This window comes from Lepidochelys olivacea, assembly GCF_965140295.1.
Source record: "Lepidochelys olivacea isolate rLepOli2 genome assembly, chromosome: 7".
In the NCBI taxonomy this organism is placed as follows: domain Eukaryota; kingdom Metazoa; phylum Chordata; order Testudines; family Cheloniidae; genus Lepidochelys; species Lepidochelys olivacea.
The window spans coordinates 11,402,426-11,423,041 of NC_140417.1; the positions used below are offsets into that span (position 1 = coordinate 11,402,426).

The 20,616-nt window shown below is 43.4% G+C and overlaps 1 protein-coding gene across 3 annotated transcripts in view; it reads left to right on the top strand.

Annotated features, from left to right (window-relative positions):
* GXYLT2 (glucoside xylosyltransferase 2) overlaps positions 1 to 20,616 on the top strand; it is a 29,969-nt gene that overhangs the window by 3,701 nt on the left and 5,652 nt on the right. Inside the window, exons 2-7 of one of the 3 annotated variants that reach the window (XM_084634200.1) lie at positions 5,106 to 5,295; positions 5,546 to 5,677; positions 11,157 to 11,246; positions 14,296 to 14,547; positions 15,816 to 15,939; positions 19,859 to 20,031. In XM_084634200.1, the coding sequence (XP_084490326.1) occupies positions 5,106 to 5,295; positions 5,546 to 5,677; positions 11,157 to 11,246; positions 14,296 to 14,547; positions 15,816 to 15,939; positions 19,859 to 20,031 (961 nt within the window). Of the gene's footprint in view, positions 1 to 5,105; positions 5,296 to 5,545; positions 5,678 to 8,720; positions 9,131 to 11,156; positions 11,247 to 14,295; positions 14,548 to 15,815; positions 15,940 to 19,858; positions 20,032 to 20,616 lie in introns of those variants that run through there. The other 2 variants (XM_084634201.1, XM_084634202.1) reach the window with 2 other exon arrangements.

The following is a 20,616-nucleotide window of genomic DNA, read 5'->3' on the forward strand; positions in this document are numbered from 1 at the left end:
CTGTTGAGTTTTAAAAACATACCATTTTTCCTAATATGCACAAGGTTTTAGAAGGTGAGGCCTTCACTGAGCCCATATTTTCACCTGCTGAAGTTCCAAGGACAGAACTGAACATCCTCACTTGTTCTATTTTGGTTAATTATGGTTTTTGGATTATTTTTTGTAGGCGTCTCTTAAAGCTCAGCATTGTTTGCAAAGTTCTGTTGTGCTTTTAAAGTTGTTCTCTATTTCAGCAGTTGGCTAAGAGCCTGATCTTGTGAATCCTTACACTTGTGAGTAATGAGTCCCATAACTTTCAGTGGGATTACTGATCTAAATGAGGGTTAGCAGGTTCTGGCCCCAAGTATGCAAAAGGTTGTCTCACCTCTAAGGGGAAAAAAACAAACAAACAAACTAGGATCTATGGTTAGTTAAGGTGGCAAGACTTGGGAAGTGGGACTGTAAAGTCTTAAAAAGATACTTGTCAACATGTTTAGGCCTCCCAAAAGTGTTTCCTTTAAAGAAAGGTGTGATCTAGTAAGATGCTCTTTCTTTGTATAGTATAATACTATTCCTTTTTAAAACGAACTTTGATTGGATCTTCATCAACCCAAAACAGCAAAAGTTTTAAAAAATCCCAAAAACTTGTGAGAATTTTTAATTTTTTTTTTTTACTGTTTTTCCCCATTACCAAATTTAGAAAAACGTTAAAATTTCAACAAAACTTTTTGATCATCAAAAAATTTCAGTCACGTCTAATGTATAGCTGGTTGGCAAAAATGATCATATTTTTAATTCAGAAAATTTTGGGCATCTCTAGTATATATATTTTTTAAGTGTCACTGAATGTGTTTTTATTTCATCTATCCCTATACCACAACCATTGTTTCAGTGCTGACTCCCAGGAAAGAAGCTTATTTAATGAATCACCAGTCCCTGTAAGGTTTTCCTTTTTGGATCAACTCTCCAAGTATTGCCTAAATGTAACCGTGTTTATATTGTGAGATATGATGAGATCATAACATGAGACTTTTTTGAAGTATTAAATTGCATCCTATAGGGATGCTGCGTGGAATTTACCTTCCTCTAAGAAAATTTGCAGGCTTGAATAGATTAGCAGGTTGTGTAAGGAGGCAAGGATGTGTTGTCTTGTATGGATCTGGATTGGTTCTGGACAGGTGATGGTCTGATTATGGTAAAGCCTCTGGCTGTGACAAATGAGAAAATTAGATTTAATCTAAACCCATGGAGAGGAAAGTGTACTGTTGTTCTTGGGATCTCAGTTTCTTGCCACTATCTCTGTTCCACCCAAGGAAACCATGAATACAAACCGTGTTAAAGCCAACAGTTAAGCAACTGCGTAGAGGTTGGTGATGCTGTATCGTTGAGGGGCCTAATGCTGACAGCATTATTATATCCTATTGTGTGCTAACAGAGCTGTCTTAAACTTTTCTATGACAGATGCTAAATGTTTATGATATGCTTTGCAAGTGCTTGTCAGGGCTTTATGTAGTGCTTAATGTTAAAGCTATCTGTACTTGGACTAGTATGTAATGAGGCTGCTGATGGCATATTAGAATCTGTCTTATATGGATACTGTAGGGAAGTCTCTGTTCTGAATTAATCCTATCTGTCTGTTTCTTTTCTCCTGTCTTTCCTTTTGCTCCTTGCTCTGCCTAAATACACCTGCCCAAACTAGGTTTATTTATTGGTCTTAGTAAAAGGAGCTCAAGATAGCAGAAAGCTCCCATTTTATGTAATCACTTTGGTTGACTGTTTTAAAACCCATCAAATGTCATCTACTTTAGACTAATATTTTAAAGTGAAATATTCCAATCATTTAAGAATGGAAAGAAAATGATAAAATCCACGTGTGTAACAATCATTAAAAACAAGGAACTACTTCAGTGACCAATCAATCAGATTATAAATGAATGAACACAAATATGCAAACAGAGTAAGGGTTTGCTAATAATAATCTAGTGCTTTGTAGCATCAGAGTGTTTTGCAAATGCTAATTAATCTCCTTGAGACTCCTGTGGTAGCTATTATAATCCCCATTTTACAGATGAGGAAACAAAGTCATCAAGACTTGATGAAAGCCTCATAGGGACAGTATCAAAGATGGAATTCTTGGTTCCCCATCCATTTCAGATCATAACTATTAGTTATGCCTCTCCATAATGAAAATATTTTAATATCTTAAACTGGTGACTTCATCGGATCAGTATTTGTTTCTTTGGCTTTACCAATTGCTTATGTCTCACTTAAACAAATCCTAGAGCCTTTATGAAGGTTACCACAGTATTTAACAAATATGCGTTTTTTTGTTAAAGCATTTTTTTTTCAGGCATTTAATTTGCATCATTCGTCTTATTGACTGATGTAGCAGTTTCCAGCCAGACAAAGTGTCGGAAAACTGTCTGCTTCCAAATGTAGTTGTGCCAATTAATGGTTAAATACTAACCAATTAGAGAAGGCTTTATATAATAGCTGGATTCACTGAGTATGGCCCCTGTACAAGACTGCGGCCCAGATTCAAAGTAGACCCCTCTTGTCCCAAAATAACAACTCTGTTAAGTGAGCTAACAGTGTATCTTTCCTCCTCCTTTTTGGAAGCTCAGTGTGTAACACTATCTAAGTGTGTTGTGTCCATCACTAGTGGCTCTTCTACACAGAGGATAAGATCCTACTGCTGCTACCAGCTAATGAATTTTCTTCTTTAGCTTAAGTGGTAGAAACCTGTGCACTTTGTGCTGAATGTTCTGTGCCAGATCCTTAGCCGAGGTAAATGGCTGTACCTGCATTGAAGTTAATGAAGCTGCATCAGTTTACCCACGTTGAGGATCTGGCTCTGTATCTCTCTTCACAGCCCATGGTGACCTGTAAGAGCTGATCCGGTCTACCACTTGCTAACCTTATACTCAAGCAACAGTAACCATTTAGTGTGATCCCCTATCTAGACAAGGGACTTGTGGTATGCACACATGCTGTACGTTACTTCTGCCCAGACTGAAACTAAGGGTATATCTATATTACAAGCGCTGCAGTAGCTAATCTCTGGTGCTGTACTGTAGACAGTTTCTCCAGTGACGGAAGAGTTTTTTCCATAACTCTAGTAAATCCACCCACTGGAGAGGTGATAGCTGGGCTAATGGAATAATTCTCCCATCGACCAAGCTGTATTGACAGCAGAGGTTAAGTCGACTTAACTACATCACACAGGGTATCAAATTTTTCACTGTGCTGAGCGATGTAGCGACGTTTTAAGTGTAGATCAGGCCTGAAGACAGCAGCTGTTCTAGGTGGACCAAAAGGGAACCTCCTTTGGGCTGAACCCATTGAGTCTGTGTTCAGCATACCTTGGCTGGAAGACCCTTTTTACATAGCTTGGGAGGTTGCCCTTTGAGTTCACTCTCTGCATGTGTGGCCGAGAATTGATAGTGGTTAAAAATGCGCACAACAGCGCTTTGGGCTTTGGCACGGGCACCTGAAATGTCCTAATATGAGGTTAGAGCTTTGTCCTGCTCCCATTGAAGTCTGTGGCCATAAGCTATATCAAAGTAATTCACATTTATATTCTACATATGGCTTGATTTAGAGACTCAATTAAGCGGAAACATTAAAGAGATGGTTAGAAGGAGGGAGCGGGAAACAGGATCTGTATGAGGAGCCAATTATTCATTTTAATAATTCAGTGGTTTTTACACTGATAGTCTGGAAAGTAAATACCACTTCACATAAACGTAGTGTTTCATTATTTATACACTGTTGAAATTGAGGTTTAATTATGACTAAAGACCAAGACTTTTAAACCATTAGTGAAACATGTTGCTTTGTGCGGTCTGTAAAGTACTGGGGGCTTAAAGCATAAGCAGATTATTCTGCAGTACAGGACGACAGCTATCATGCTGAGGTCATTATGAACATTGTTAGTTTCTGGAAAGAGACATCCCGAGTTTTATTAATTAATTGCCATTTTCTCTTTGTAATTTCTTTAGGCCTTTTGTTTTGTTGGTAATACTAGCTGCACTAATTGATTTTGTGCATGTCAGTTTGTGTATATTGAGCTGGGACCAGGCTAGGATTTATTTCCTCACTTCAGCGATATATCACCTTTATCCTTTTGAACAACCCAGTGATAACTGTGATGCTTGTGATTTACTTATTTTTTCTATGCATCTGGATAGCAGCATGTTAATGTGGTTCAGATCGGCATGCAAACAGGACAAACCAAGAGAAAATCATTCTAGGAATGACTTTATTTCTATACCAATAAATGAAAATACAAAGGCCAAAGTTTTCAAAAATGACTACTGATTCTTCGTTCCCAATTTGAGATGCCTTAACTCTCATATAGGGCTTTTAGGTATCCTTATTTGTTATAAAGGGGCCTGATTTTCAGAAAGTGCTGGGCACTCAATCTGTAAATATCAGGCCCCTTGAAACTGTCTCAGGTTTAGCACGCAGAAAATTGAAGCACCTGAAATCACTAGTCACTTTTTAAATTGATGCAATGGGCCAATCCCTTTTCTCAGTGGAGTTCATGACCCAAGATACAATGGGAACAGGATGAGTATAAAGGGCCTCTGAAAATGCCTTTTACACGTCAGGTTTGGATATGTATGTTCGCCTTTTATATACTGGTCAAGCATTCTAAAACTTAAAAAAAAATTCAGATGGGAGACGTGCTCTACTCAAACGGACATAATGGGCTTGATGCAGAAGGTCAGACTAGATGATGATAATGGTCCCTTTTGTCTTTAAAATCACTGAATCTAGAATAAAAACCTCACTCGCTCTTCAAAAGCCAAACAGTGACTTTCTGTGCTGTTAATTCAGTGTAACTTGCGTGGTACAGATGTATGCGGACAGGAAGAACTATCAAACCCGTTCTAGTTAAAGATACAGAAAATAACTAGCCTATTTCTTCATGTTCTCATGATCACATTCTTGATTGGACCCAGTGACTCACATTCTACATCCTGTTAACAAGCTCCACTCTAACGAATTCACCATTTTTTTTTTAAAATAGATATAATGCTCTTTTAATGTAGATGCCCAAAAAAACTCCTCCACCCCCACTCACTTCAATTGCATGTTTTTTATTTATATTTATTTTTTAGAAGACCTGGGGAACAGAAACACTTGAAAGAACTTCCATCTCTGCAATGGATGCACCTGGCAGTTGTGGCGTGTGGCGACCGGCTGGAAGAGACTCTTATCATGCTGAAATCGGCAGTTCTGTTTAGCTACAGGAAGCTTAAGTTTCACATCTTTGCTGAGGATTCCCTGAAGCCTGAATTTGAGAAGAAGGTGTATCTGCTTCTTTCTCATTTTCAAAAACAATGCAATGGTTGTAGCCTGCAAATGTCTGATAACAAATACATGGATATCAACAAGTTAATTAGTGGATCGGATCTTTTTAAAAAAAAAAAATGTGAGGGCTTGTTACTAACCATGATCTGTACAGGCTTTTCTTTTTTTAAATTGTTTGATTATTTAATAGTATTGCAGAAACCTGTCTCTGTATCTGAATTTTAATCCTGTCCCCCATGTTTTTCAGTTAAGGGAATGGCCTTCCTCTTACACCAAGAAGTTTGAATACAGTGTCTACCCAATTGCTTTTTCAGTAGGAAATGCTCAGGAATGGAAAAAATTATTCAAACCTTGTGCTGCCCAGCGCCTCTTTCTTCCGGTAAGGCACCTGGATTTCTGAATATGAGCTTCAGGAAAAGGTCTGTTTTAAAGTAAGGAAGCTTTGCCAATGTGAGATTGAAAACATTTTTCCAGCTGAAATTTCCTTTCTAGGACATCTTTATCTGTTTCTTTATCCACTTAAAACACAATCTTACCATTCCTCCCCCTGGCAAAGAATGCATGCTTCTTGTTTGATGCCAGCTCCTTTTGCCTGTTGGGGTTCAGTGTCAGTGTTGTTTGGATGTAGGTGCTGTGTGCTTTCTAAACGTCACACTCCTTTAAAGATGCAGTCCTTGGTCCCCTTAGGGACCATATTCCCTATGTGCCCCATTAGAATGGAGGGTTTTTTTAGGACTCTTCTTCCCCTGCCCCCACTTATACATCCAGGAAGCATTTTCTCAGGGTTGTCCCTAGAGAATGCAATTCCATGGTTCAGAAAAATGTGATCCCATGTGAGACTCTCAAAATCATGGCGTGTAAAAAGCCCCTATGTTAGCTCCTCCAGCCTCTGCGCACGTTGAATTGGCACCCTCTCCCTTAACTTGTACTGCCAACGATTCTATTTGTTTAGTAACATTTAGGGGGGAGGCTTTCAAAGGCATAAAGACCAGTTGGGTGCCCAATTCCCATGGAAAGTCAACTGCAGACACAAGGGAATGTTGGGGCTAGAGGCAGACAGCTGAGAGTCCCTGTGAAGTGTGTACACCAGCCATGGTAGTAGCTGGAGCACTGCATTCACACCCCGCCCACGGCACATGTTCGGAGCCTGTATTCTCATAGATACAGCCTTGACTGTGTAGGAGTCTTGTAGCTAAACACCAGGAAAACGGACCCCTAAGTGTGTTCATGGAACAGCATTTTCATTACCCAGTTTAAGAAGAGCCATGCTGTGAATGCGCCTGATCCTTCATGCCTTGTACCTCTGTAGTCATTTATGCCACCTGGATTGAGCCTTTTGGGGCAGAAAGACTGCTCTGTTGTTATTGACTGCTGATCTCCATCCATCCTTCTGGTGGTGGACAAAGGTTAGGTGTCCACGTTGATGCTTTTCGGTCTATCAGCAGCTTTCTGCCTCAAGGTGGTGGTGGTGGAACTTGCACACCCTACCAGGGACAGGTGGAGTTGGTTCTTGAGTGGCGTTGTTCTCTGAGAGGATGCAGAAGGGAATATTGGACAAGTGCTTGTCAGCTCCAAGGGCTAACTTGTGTAGGGTGCCCTGAGGTTCTGTCCTGTCATTCCTCAGGTTTAAGGTGCTTGTGAGGAGATAGCGACATGATTGAGTGCTCTGCAGCCCCAGCTCGGTCTGTTTTCTCAGACCAAATCAGTTGGTTTTTTCCTAGTGTCTGACTGAGACTGGGGCATGGATGAGAGCTAGGTGGCTGAGGACCGTTGGGACTGAAACTAAGGTGATGATGAGCTGGGAAAAACAAGTGGTGGAAATGGCTGAGGTGGTAAGTGACCCTTTGGTTGAGGGGAGTACACCTAACTTTTGTTACTCAGGTTCATAGTCTGGAGTCTTACTGGATCCTGAGCTGTTTCTGGATGAACAGAGCTTTAGTTAAAGCTTTATTCATCTGTGCTTACCCACAGGGTTCCAGCCCTTGCTCATGAATACCCATAACGATGTCCACATTCATAACTTTGTCCCCTCAGGCTGAATCACTGCAGCACATGCTATGTTTGCCCAGACCTAAAACTGGCTGAGACAATTCAGCTAGTGCAGAAGGCAAATGTTTCACTGAAGAATATTACACATGTGATGCGGAGGTTGCACTGGCTCCCAGTTTGTTTCATCATGGAGTCCAAGGTGTTTGCTTTACACCTAGAAAGCTCTTCATGGTTTGGCTCTTGACTATCTCAGTGACCAGCTCTCTCATCCTGTATAACCTCAACAGTTGAAATAAGGGACCATTTATACAAGCTGAGGATCTGGCCCATGATATCTCAGAGCTTTCAAGCTATCAGACCTTATGTTTGAGTGGTGGAAGAGCATCCGAAGTTGAAGGCCCTCAGCTTGAGAATTCCCCTCTGGAGTCCAACAGAGATCAACTTAGTTGGTCCTCAGGATGTGCCTCAAGACCCGTCTATTCACTCAGGCTTCTTCTGAGAGGATGTCCTGAGCTGGGTGGGGGTGGCGTTCTTTTAATGCCCTTTCTACATTCCGTCTGTTTAAACCATTAAGTTGAGACATGTGTTAAATAAATTAGCCTACTGATGTTGACAGGCAAGTGCGCAAATAAATAAACCCTTCCTCCTTTCTTCAAATGACTCCATGTCCTACGGATCTCTGAGTGGAACTGCATAAAACGTTAACACTTTTTTTTTTTTTTTTTTTTTTTTGGAGAGTCCCAAGGGAACAGCAGCTGAGAGCACAGGCTATGTACCCCCTAAGATACACACATTATCTTGGTTCAGCTAATACATGTGCTAATCTCAGGTCAGAATTCGAGGCTTTGGTTTACTCTCCTTTGAACTTCCCTGCCAATTAAATATCTTTTCTTTATGGAATGCCAACAGACCTGTGAAACTGGAAAGAAATGTACAAGCGTGCACTGAAGGGGCCTTGTACAAGGAAGTTTCAATGTGAATTTCATAGCTAATAATGCTAAGGCCATGTGTTGTCCCTGTAACCCCAGATAATGAAGTGTTTCATTTTGAGTGGCAGACTAATGCTGGCATTCCTGATTTTTGTAGAAGGTACCAGAGACTAAAATGTTAAGGAAGATCCACAGTAGATGCCAAGAGGGGGAAGTCACAGCGTCGGATTATAAACCTGTCATATCAGGCATAGGGTAGATGGACTGAACCTAAGGGTAATATGAAATCAAGTTTACATTGATGTTCTGGCTGCAGTCTATCTCTGTAAAACCAAATCAAGGGAGCTGCAGATCGGCTCTTAAAATGATTACAAATAACGGGCTTTTAAAACAAAATTACGTTGAGATATTAAGGGTACATTCATGTTGCCAACCTGTTCAGGGTGGGTGGGTAGCAGGGTTAACCGTTCCATGGGAATAATAATATTTCTAGGAAGTTCCATCTGAGTATCTGCAATATCTGTGCAAGCATCAGTAGTCAGGTGGTGGCACCTTCACCCCCGCTAGATACCATCTTACGCCACTGGTAGTCCCCTTGACTTCAGTGCACTCAGATGTGATGGTGATGGGCGGCAATATAAAACCCTGAGATGGGTGCTGTGCAGTTTGAGGAAAGCTTGCAAAATCTGGCCCTTTTTCATTGCCCTGGTGGCCCTGTGAGTGAGCTAAATGCTGTCCACATTTCACAGATATGGGGACGGAGCAGTTCCCTTAACCTTTTTCTCTTCCTCAGAGTCATGCAGGAAGCCTATGGCAAAGCCTTCTGCCTGCTTGTCCTGTGCCTGAACCGCAAGCCCATTCTGCCTCCCCAAAGGAAAATTGCTGCCTTCCTGTCCAGTGATGCTCTCAGCCTGGTCAGTGGGTTGTTGGCTGCATTGCTTTTGAATACCTGCCCTGGTCATTTCACTGGGAACATCGGCAGTGGCTTGGGAAGGGGTGAGCTCCTTGGGGCAGGGACCATCGCTTGTTTTGTGTTTGTACGGCGCCTAACACAGTGGGCACCTTTCCATGAAAAAGGCTCCAAACAAATAATAAATAACAAGCATCTACTTTTCCACTGAGCAAGAAGCTGCAGAGATGGAGCCCTGCTTGCGGGAGCAATTTACAGACATCTGGGCGAAAACACGCTGTTTGTCTTGGACGCACAGATGCTATATCCCATCTAGAGAGCTGGGGTGGCCCTTTCACATTGCTGCGTGGAATTACAAAAATACTATAAATATGCAGAGGGCTTAAGGAAGGTTTCAGTCTTAATAGTAACTAACATGTACGCAGAATCTTCCATCCCAGATTCTCCAAGCTCTTCACACATAGAAGCCTGTGAGGGAGATTAGTGTCATCTGCACTTTACAGGTAACTAACGTGAGTCTGTTGAAATGACTTGCCAAGGGCCACATAGTGGATCAGTGGCAGAACTGGGAATAGACCCCAGGACATTGTCCTGACTGGAGTTTTTGGCTCTCTTGTAACTGGAGGTAGCTCAGTTTAATTGGAAATCCGTTAACTAAGATGTTTGTGGGTGCTAACGTAGACATTCCCCAAACCTGTGAGCCTGGTCACGGGTCAGCCCTAGGATCTGGACAAAGCGCAGGAGTATGGACCCGCTGGCCAGTTGGAACTTATCGGCAGCACTGTGTCTCTCGGTACCACTATAAGCTTACCTGCCAGCATGTTATTACTTGCTAGCCTTGCTAACATAGGGAGAATCCACAGAGACAGAAGTTGTGGAATCAAATTACAGATAATTGAGTATTTAACTGAAGTGTCAAGCTAAATATAGCAAGTTCTGAAGAGAACTCTCAAAAGATTTATTAGCAAAACGCTACACAGCTGTGAAAAACATGGAGATTATGCTCTTCTAAACTGTAAATGGATTGGAGGGGGAAGGAAGGGGACAAGGAAAAGCAGCACTCTCATATTCCCAGTTGGTCATGTTCAAAAGTCACACAACTAGGAGGAATTCTATCACATCCTGACTCAAAAATCTTGTCTGGAGACTTGTTTGTTAGTATCGAGTACATCTGCTATTGCCAAAGTGAGACATTAAAACTGGGTTTTTCAAAAGCAACTAAGTGAGTTAGGGCATCCAACTCCCTTTGGCTTTCAGTGAGAAGGGAGTGCCTGTCTCCCTTAGCTGCTTATGAAAATCTCACTCTAGCAGAGCTCAAAGATTATTGTAAATACTACATTTGACTTGATTGTGGGAAGCACCAGAGTTTAAAATGAATTCCCTCCCTGGTTTAACCCCATTGACTGCAGTGAAGTTACATGAGGGACTCATTTGGCCACATTATTCTAGAAGTTGCGTATGACTTGGCCTTGGGCACAGCAGTTTACCTCCAGGAAGAGATGTGGTCTAATCACACTGACCTCTGCAGCTTAAAGATGATTTTTCACACTTCCTATGTGAACAAGGAAAGTTCTAAAGGCTTCGAAGAAATAGCAGCACTCCCCTTCCAGCCTGCAAGGAAGGTTTTGAAGGAGGATAATGAGTTCGTTTTGCAGATCCTTAAAACTCTCCTTTTCCATGACGCCTACAAAAACTTGATTGTGGTTGGGCCGCTGGTGTGATGAGACTACTGCCTATCATGTTGACCAGTATTGTCTCATTGTTGCCTTGTACCGTCTGTGTCCATCTGTTAGCTCTTGTCTTATACTTAAGCCTAGTCTACACTTAAAAGTTAGGCCGACAGTTTCATCAGTCAGGGGTATGAAAAATCCAACCATCTGAGTGCCATAGCTATGCTGACATAACTTCCAGAATAGACGCAGGTAGGTTGACAGAAGAATGCCTCCATTGACATAGTTACTGTTGCTCGGCGGGCGGGGGGTGGGGGTGCTATTCATACATCCATGGAAAAACACCTTCCATTGTTGTAGGTTGCATCTTCACTACTGGGTTATGCCAGCATGACTGCGGTGCTATATCTGTGCCACTATACTCGTCGTACTGCAGACAAGTCTCCGCTTGTAAGTTCTTCAGGGTAAGGACTGCCTTCCTGTTCTGTGTTTGTACCACATCTAGCACAGTGGGGTTCTGGGTCTTGACCAGGGTTTCTAAGTGCTATAGTAATTCTAATAATAAATAATAACTGACTCTACAGTGTGGTGAACATCCTGGGGCAGCTGACAAGGAAGCGTGTTTCAGCTTATCATCTTTTAGCTTCCTCCAGAGCTAGCAAGAGAAACTCAGGGCCCAGTTCTCTGAGTTTCACTGCCCCAGGAGTCCTGACTCCTAGTCTAACTCAAGCCTCTGCCTCTTTAATCTATAGTATTGGACTAATAATATTATATAGTTTTATTGCTATCTTCCTGTCACAGGTTGTGTTGTCTAGTAACTACAGGTGCCCGTTCAGAGGGAAAAACTGTTCTGTGCCACTTAGATATTGTGTGTGCCATTATCTACAGTAAGTTAGAGCCAAATGTATTATTCAATAACCAAGCGAGTAATTGTCTGCACGGAGCCCTCATCAGAGACATTATTTTCCACTTTAAAAAGTGCAGGCACCCCTTTGGCTTGTCAGGCTGGCCAGGGAGAATGTGCCTTTGTGATGTCAGAAATGGGGTGGAGCTGTCATTAAACTAGGCTAAGTGTTGAGCCAAATGCTGAAGCCTTGAGCCAGGACAAAATCGCATTGAGGTTGGCATTCAAGGATTCGGTCCAGTGTTAACAGGAGCCTATTGAGCATGCTCAGAAGTGTTTTTTCTGTCACTTATCACTTCAATATTAATAACCCAGTTTATCCCATACATGGTTGCAAGGCGAGGGGACGGGGTACACCTCAGCGAGCACCGTTTACAAGTTCAACTGGTTTTTGAGTTACCTGAGTAAGGAGGGAAATGTGGATGCTTTGTCTTTGCAATTGGACTAGGGATTGTTTGTTTCCTTCCCCAACCTGACTGCAATCAATGACTGAACAGAAGTGCCAAACAAACAAAACTTTTGGGTGAGACTCAGGCTAGTAAATGTCAGCCCTTCAGCTTTTTGGACCGTTTTAGCAAATAAAAATGGGGAGGCATGGGGAGGTTATAATTGTAACTGATTTTCAGCTTTAACTAATAGCGTTTGCTGTTTAGCAAACAGTATAATGAATATCTGCATGTCTCTGTGAAGGTCAAGGGAATTTTCACACCTTTAAAGTTCCGTATTATCTCCCTGCTAAAATTATCAATGAATGTATAAGTTACTGGATTTCCACCAGGGGGCATATTGCAAGCAAGAATAAACTAGATATGATGGGCCTGATTCTACTCTCCCATAGAGCAGTTTTACACTGGTGTAACTGAATTAACTGCAGTATTGCCTGACTTACACTGTGGTAACTGAGATGAGACTATGGCCCACAACCTCCTTTTTAAGACTTCTTTTATTTGGCTGGCGGCATAGTTTCCTAAAAAGCAAGGAATTAAAAACACTTCAGTGCAGGTGATCCACAGTTAACGTTTTTAAATTAAACTGCACGGAAACATATGGCTTTAATTCATGTCAATAAGTGAATGTAATTTACTCAGTGAGGGGGCAGAGAGCTGTAACAGGAAAAGTAGCCATGGCCGGGAGCAAGGAAACACAAGATCAAAAGGAGAGGGGAAACTGTTCTGTTATCAACTACCTTACATTTTCTTTTCTGCTGCATTAGAACATGGTGCCCCCCCTGATTCATTGGGGAGGAGGAGGTCCATGCTAGCCAACCTGGGATCTAGGTTTGGCTGTCTGGCTAGACCAGAGTTGGGCAAACTACGGCCCGCGGGACCCTCCTGCCCAGCCCCTGAGCTCCCGGCTGGGGAGGCTGTCCCCGGCCCCTCCCTCGCAGCCTCACCTTGCTGCTGGCGCCATGCTCTGGGCGGCGGGGCTGTGAGCTCTTGGGGCAGCGCAGCTGCAGAGCCTGGCCTGACCCGGTGCTCTGCGCTGCGTGGCGGCGGCGTGGCCCGGCTCCAGACAGGCGGCGCGGCTGTAGGGCCGCCAGTCACCGGTGCTCCAGGCAGTGCGGTAAGGGGGCATGGAGCGGGGGGGTTGGATAGAGGGCAGGGGAGTTCAGGGTGGTGGTCAAAGGGCAGGGGTGTGGATAGGGGTCGGGGCGGGAACAGGGGGTTGAATTGGGGCAGGGGTCCCGGGGGGGGCAGTCAGGAATGGGGGGGGTTGGATGGGGCCGTCAGGGGGCAGGGAGAAGGGGTGGTTAGATGGGGCAGTCAGGAATGGGAGGAGGGGTTGGATGGGGCAGTTGGGGCGGGGGCCTGGGGGCGGTCAGGGGTCGGGGGTGTGTGAATGGGGCAGGGGTCCCGGGGGGGGGTCATCAGGGAACAGGGGGGGTTGGATGAGGCAGGGGTCCCCGGGGGATGGGGAGGTGCTAGGAGGTGGGGGCCAGGCCATTACCCCCTCCCCTAACTGGCCCTCCATACAATTTCCAAAACCCGATGCGGCCCTCAGGCCAAAAAGTTTGCCCTCCCTTGGGCTAGACCATGGAAGGGTCTCATGCCAAGAGATCCTGGTGCATATTGTGGCTATATATATATTGTGTGTGTGTATATAGTTGTAAAATGTTGGGTTTTTTTATAATTACTTTCCAAAACATTGCCATATCAATGCCTAAATTACATACCCACATTCTGCAGTAATCGCACAACTTCCTAGTCTTTGAAAAAACTAGCAACACTATACTAGTACAGAAGGTAGGTGTTTTGTTAGTAAAATACAAGTTTTATTTCATATGGGAGTTAGATCTCAGGTTGTTATGACACAAAGCTGATTATTGTTTTGTGTAAAGAATAGCCCTTGATTTTTGCACTTTGCTCTAGCTATTTTGCAATGCTGGTTGCTTTTTTTTTTTCTTTTTCTTTTTTAAATCTACCTACTGTTTGTGACTCCCACAACAGTTGGTGATGTCAGTTGATAACTCTGTCGTTTGCATGAATGCATAATTTAAAATACAAGTAATTCCTGAGCAGTAATCGATTTCCTTTTTCTGTCTGTCTGGTCTCCTTTTCCATCTTCCCTCATTTCCCCATCCCGCAACCTCCAAAGGTGATTTTAAAGGATGTGGATTCTCTTCTCTACGTGGACACTGACGTTCTCTTCCTGAGGCCCATTGATGACATTTGGAGCTTTCTGAAAGAGTTCAACTCCACACAGTTGGCTGCTATGGCCCCAGAGCATGAAATACCAAAGATTGGTTGGTATAGTCGATTTGCTCGCCACCCTTACTATGGAACAACTGGAGTCAATTCCGGAGTCATGCTGATGAATTTAACCCGGATAAGAAACACACCGTTCAAGGTGAAACACTGCTGTAGAAATTTACTTTCTTTTTTTAAAGTAAACTTTTAGGGATACATGTGCTTGCATAAAACAACTTGTACTGTATAGAATTGAAAAAGGATGCTGGACAAACTGTCAGAACCAAGCTTTTAGAAAAACTAGTAGAAAGATTTCCTGATATTTTAAAAAAAACAAAAACAAAAGCAAAAAAAACAGTGAGTGATTATATTTAACAAATAAACATTTCCCCAAAAGCCAGAGTTTTAAAACCCTAAAAGTGCAACAGCCTAAAAGCAAAAGGAAAGCTGATGGCATTTGTTGCCCTGCTCTCCCATCTGAGATGCATGGAAAAAGAAACCCAAGGATCGGTAGTGCTGAGTATTCTGGACTTTAAAAAATACCTCTCACTGGTAACATACAAGGTGGTATGAATAACATAGGGAATAATCTGTTTTATTTATATTGAATGAGGCTTGCTCTTGAGCTCCCTGACACCCCTGCAAATTACGAGTGGATGTCAATGGAGATACTGGTGGAAATGAAGAGAATGATTTTCAAATTGGCTTTGTCCTTTCCATGTCAAAGGGCCTTGGTTGTGGAACCTTTTATTTACCTTGGTGAGCACTTGTTCCTTGGATTAACTACTCTTGTGAGTAAGTGCCCAGCAATGTGAAGAAATGTTCCACGACCTTGCCAAAAGGATCTGGTCCTGATACCCTTACCCAGGCTAGATTGAGCCTTTCAGGTCAGCCCTGAGTAAGGATCAGTGCATAGCTATGTCACCTTAGGGGCAGCCCCAGGAAAGAATTGTGCCTCCAAAGTTATGATCCCTCCTCTTCCCTGAAGTAAAAGTTACCATAGCCCTTGGGAAGGTGCAGCATACATCCCCCAACTTGCACCTGGTCCCTACTTTGGCCGGTGAGTAGGAAGGCAGGAGCTAATGCTGTACCCACTCCTGCTCTTCTTCACCAGCTCCCTGGCCAATTGCTCTCAATGGCAAGTATCTGGAGAGCAGGGGCTGCGCACCATGCCAGTCTGAGACCCAAGTGGTCCTGCTTCCCTGTTCAGCTGAGTAAGACAAGAGCACAGCCCACCTTTCAGTGAGTCCTGCCACTCCACTCCTAGCCAGGCCTAACACTTCCTCACAGTGCTCCTCCTCTCCTCTGGGTACAGGAGGGTTTGGGAGAGTTCTGCATATGTGGGCATGGGCATTAAACTATGACTTTATTACCCTGTTGTTTGGTAAAACATTAACCCGCTTCCTCTGATTACTTTCTGCCTTGTAGAACAGCATGATACCAACAGGCCTGATGTGGGAGGAAATGTTGTACCCATTATACCAAAAGTACAAAAATTACATTACATGGGGAGACCAGGACTTGCTAAATATTATTTTTTACTTTAACCCAGGTATGTAATGATTCCTATTAGTCTCATGCTTGTCTGTAACAAGAGAATGGCTAGACCTTGTATAATCCAAAAATGGGATTGTTATGATTGAAAAATATACATGAGATTGAATTCTGGCCTGAAATGAATAAACCTGAGGTCCTTAGACTGCAATGGGATTTATACCCACTGGGACTACTATGGGCATAAGTGTTGTTGGGACTGGGGCCTACTTCCAGTGCAGATGCCCAACTATATTCTCTAAACTGGAAAGTTTAGAAGAGTTTTCTAGGCATGGTACTAACTGCAGGCTGAATCCTGGGCTGAAGTTAGTCAGGCATGTACTTACTTGCTTTGCTGCATTAGAGCCCAGCTAAGCAACATGTTTGTCTTCATATGCACGGATATTTGTCTGAACCTGAAATTACTCATCTTTGTCCAAATCCATATCTATTTTCTGACATTTGGCTCAACCCCAATATTTATTAAAGGGGTGACAATGTCAAAGCCAACAGATGCAACACTGACTCTGCTCTGAAAAAAATATTTTAAAACTCCTTCCCACCCCCCCGCCCCCTTGAAAAATCTCTCCCCTTCCTAAACCTGTTCTATAAAGCCAGACCTTCCAATGAGACAACGTTCCAGCTCTTCAGCTGAGTTACCCATCCCGGTGACCTCAGGATGTTTGGATCGTTTGCACTCCCAGCTGTGTTGCGTTTTCTGCTCTCCCTTTTTCCTGCCTGCTCTGGGCCTGTGAACAGGAAGGATATGAAAATCCTACAAGAACTTTTGTTGTCAGAGAGCATGTTAGATACCACACCTGCCCGAGAGAGTGGATAAGAGCAAGCAGAGGGGCAGTGTGACCTACAAATGTGGGCCATGAACACAAGTACGTTTTTTTTGGTTTGGATCTGACTTATGCCCACCAGCTTTGTACAGGGTCTTTTGAAACAACTTGCTCTATTTTTGGCTTTTCACATAGTTCCTCCTGAATTCAGGTCATAGTCACATAGGTGTATGTTTTCAAGCGCCTAGTGATTTTGGGTGCCTCAATTTGAAAGGGGTCTCATTTTCAGAAAGTGCTAAGCACCCACCTGTGAAAATCAGGCCCCTTGAAAGGGCCTCAAGTTGGACTCATAGAATCATAGAATATCAGGGTTGGAAGGGACCTCAGGAGGTCATCTAGTCCAACGCCCTGCTCAAAGCAAGACCAATCCCCAACTAAATCATCCCAGCCAGGGCTTTGTCAAGCCTGACCTTAAAAATATGCACCACCTCCCTAGGTAACGCATTCCAGTGTTTGACTACCCTCCTAGCGAAAAAGTTTTTCCTAATATCCAACCTAAACCTCCCCCACTGCAACTTGAGACCATTACTCATTGTTCCGTCATCAGCTACCACTGAGAACAGTCTAGATCCATTCTCTTTGGAACCCCCCTTCAGGTAGTTGAAAGACTCAGACTTTTCTGAAATCACTACCACTTTTGAAAACTTAGTCCGAAGTTCTGTGGTACGGCCCCTGCTTGCTCGGAAAAGTTGGGACCTTTGTCCGGGACCTGTACCATCATGCTGATATGCCAGTATCCACTCTGATCTGCTTTCGCTTTCCCCTTTTGCCCTAGCATGATCTTGAGCACAGCATAAACATGGAGGTACCATTATTCTGTTCCTTTTTGCCTCTCTGTTCAAATCTTCAGTCAAGTGACAAGGGCTATAATAAAATCCAGACAAAAATCAAAAAATTGAGGCAGGAGAAATGCAAAGCAATAAAACAACTGTTACAACAACAGCTATTTAATGCAGACAGATGCCCTAAATTAGTCTTTTGGTTGCAACAAGTAATAGCCTCATAATCCTAGGAAAATGCTTATGTGGCGCAGTCCAAAAACTGTGTACTCATTATTAAAGGTTATAATAGTTTCCAAAAAGAGGCAGACATCCCAAGATACCTGGGCAATATGGCCTTGTGCTGCAGTACCTGGGGAAGGAAAGAAGACGACGCATCTACTTCAAATTCACGATGATCATTTAAAGTGGGAGAGAAAAATGAGAAACCACTTGAATTCTGAGACTAGCAAACTCCTGATTAGCACCACATGTGAATATCCTTCTTCATTCCATAGGCCTTGTCTTTTCCTCACATCTGATAAATACGCTCCTAGGAACTATTTAGTATCTCAAGTATTTTCAGAACAAACAACAAAACTTTCCTTCCCATGCCAGTTTAGAAAGCCCTATTGTAAAGAGCTATCAATTCAAAATCTCAGACATTCGAGAAGGACAATTAATTTATCTACGCCAGCCCACTGCAGCTTTTCCAATGAATTAGCCAGGCATATACCTCGCAATTTTACCTGGGAAAGTATAACCTCTGTCCCCTGAAATAACCCAGCCATGCAAAAGAAACAGTCAGAATCCAGTCAAATAGTCCTTGCAGTACAAAATCCCCAAGGCATCCCTGATATTAATAGACTTGAAGGAGTGACTAGAATCAGCACCTCATTGTGACAGCAAAAGTTGAGCGCTAGCATAGCTGAGTGGTGGGGGAGAGGAGAATGGGCGAGCACCACATGTGAAAACTGATAAGCGACGTGGTGCCCTTGTTCAGAATTAAGGGCCTGGGGAGGAGCTGTGCTTGTGCAAACGCTGAGTGCTGGCATCTTGCTGATAGAGGCCTCGATCTACAGCTCATTGGAGCCAATTGGAGCTCTTATTGACATTCATTGGATTTGGATCAGGCCCGTGCAGCTTCCCCTTCCACTGATTCTAGCACTGAGCGTTTGGCTGGAGCGAAGCATGAGAAATGTCAGGCTGACCAGAATGAGCTCGGAAAAGGGCCGTTGCGACCACCTCCTTCATTGGGTGTGGTGAAGGGGAAAAGCGCTCCTGCTTTTCCCTCTGCCCTCTTAGGAACTCACCTGAGGACCAGTCACAGCTGTACTGGGCAGGATGAGTGGAGCCCCAGGAAAGGCCAAATGAAGTATTCAGTCTTTGGTGCTTACGGTACAGCCATGATTCTGCCGTCATGGAGCGGGGACCAGTACAGCTCTACTCCCTGGCTGGGAGATGACCCACAGGACTTGTCATGATTTATCGTAGCGTGCTGCAGATGCTGGGAATGTACAGAGTAAATTAAGAGAAGAGGAATAGCAGGAGGAGCCCGTTCATAAGGCACTTTGCAAGTAATTAATTTGCTTTTGGAATTAATCTGGAACTGTAGACGTAACAGACAGAAGGGCTTTGAAACGGGGATTGTATTTCAGTGTGTGTATGGTGGCTTTGTATGTTAGTGACCAACAGATTCCCATGGCAGCATTTGTGAATAAATTATCTCATCGCATGCTCTGGGAATCCATTGTACAACAAATTGTCATCCTTTGGCTTGGCATGTCAACAGCCTAAATGAGAGTTTCAGTGGTAAGCATGGATATTGTTTAAAAGCTTTGTCCCACTGGCTCTAATAGAAGTCAAAATTTAGCCAACCACTACAGATCTGATGCAGGTGATGGTGACTTGCGCTGCCTCCCTCTCATTCCATGGCCTTGCAATTACACAGACACAACTAGAGAGGATGCTGGACGAGGGAGCTACACATTGTGTAGGATCTAGGCCTTGTTCTGTCATTTGTAGCTCTGAAAAGCACCCTTCCTCCCCCCCGCCTTTTTTTTTCTGTCTCCAGTTTCTCTTTCCTCCCAGTTTTGCTATGGGCCAAGTCTCCTATTGTAACAATCCCCAACCCAACAGTGATGGGACTTACACACAGTCATCCCCTGAAGAAAACCCGGTTAGAATTCTAGGCTGTTACCCTGAGTCACTACCAACAAAATGACCGAAAATCTTCCTGACTGACAACCCCACCATTTTCTTAGCAATGTGATTAACTTGCGGTAATTGTTTAGTTCAATGTCTCTCTCTTTCTCTCTCTCATTGATATTGCCAGAGAGTCTCTATGTGTTTCCCTGTCAGTGGAATTACCGGCCCGATCACTGTATGTATGGGAGTAACTGTAAAGGCGCAGAAGAGGAAGGCATATCTGTTCTTCATGGTAATAGAGGCGTCTACCATGATGACAAGCAGCCTACTTTTAAGGCACTATATGAAGTGATACGTGATGTAAGTGTTCTCCTCTTTGGTATTTTTTTTATTTGATACAAAGCAGTGCAAGATGTTATGGCAGAGCCCTCAATGGCCTGAATAGCCCAAGTCTGAGGAAAAGGGTACTGTGTGTATACACAGTGTTCACAAAACACTCTGTGTTGGACTCTTCCACCTCACAGTGTGTGTGTACAAGGGATGGTTGAAACCATCCTCCTCAATGTTAAAACAAACTTCAAATCCTAAGGCCTGGTAAACTGCTTCTGTAGTGTATTAATGGAAACAGGGATTTGAATGAACTCGATCTTACATCCTTAACTACGGTGTTATAACTGTGACTGCACAACTGTTATATGGAGCCTGATCCTGACAGGGCTGAGGACCCTCAAATACTCTTCACCTCCCAGGGGAGTGCAGGGTGCTCAGCACCTTGTAAAATTGGTCCCATGTTTCCATTTTGTGGGATGGAATTCTAACTTCAGACTCTGTGCTGGTTTTTTTGTTAAGTGTTTCAGGGGTTCCTTTTGTTTCTTCTTGAGATGCTGGATTTAGTTCTCTCCCTTTTTTTGTTAATAGAACCTGTGTATAAGTAGCATAAGCCCA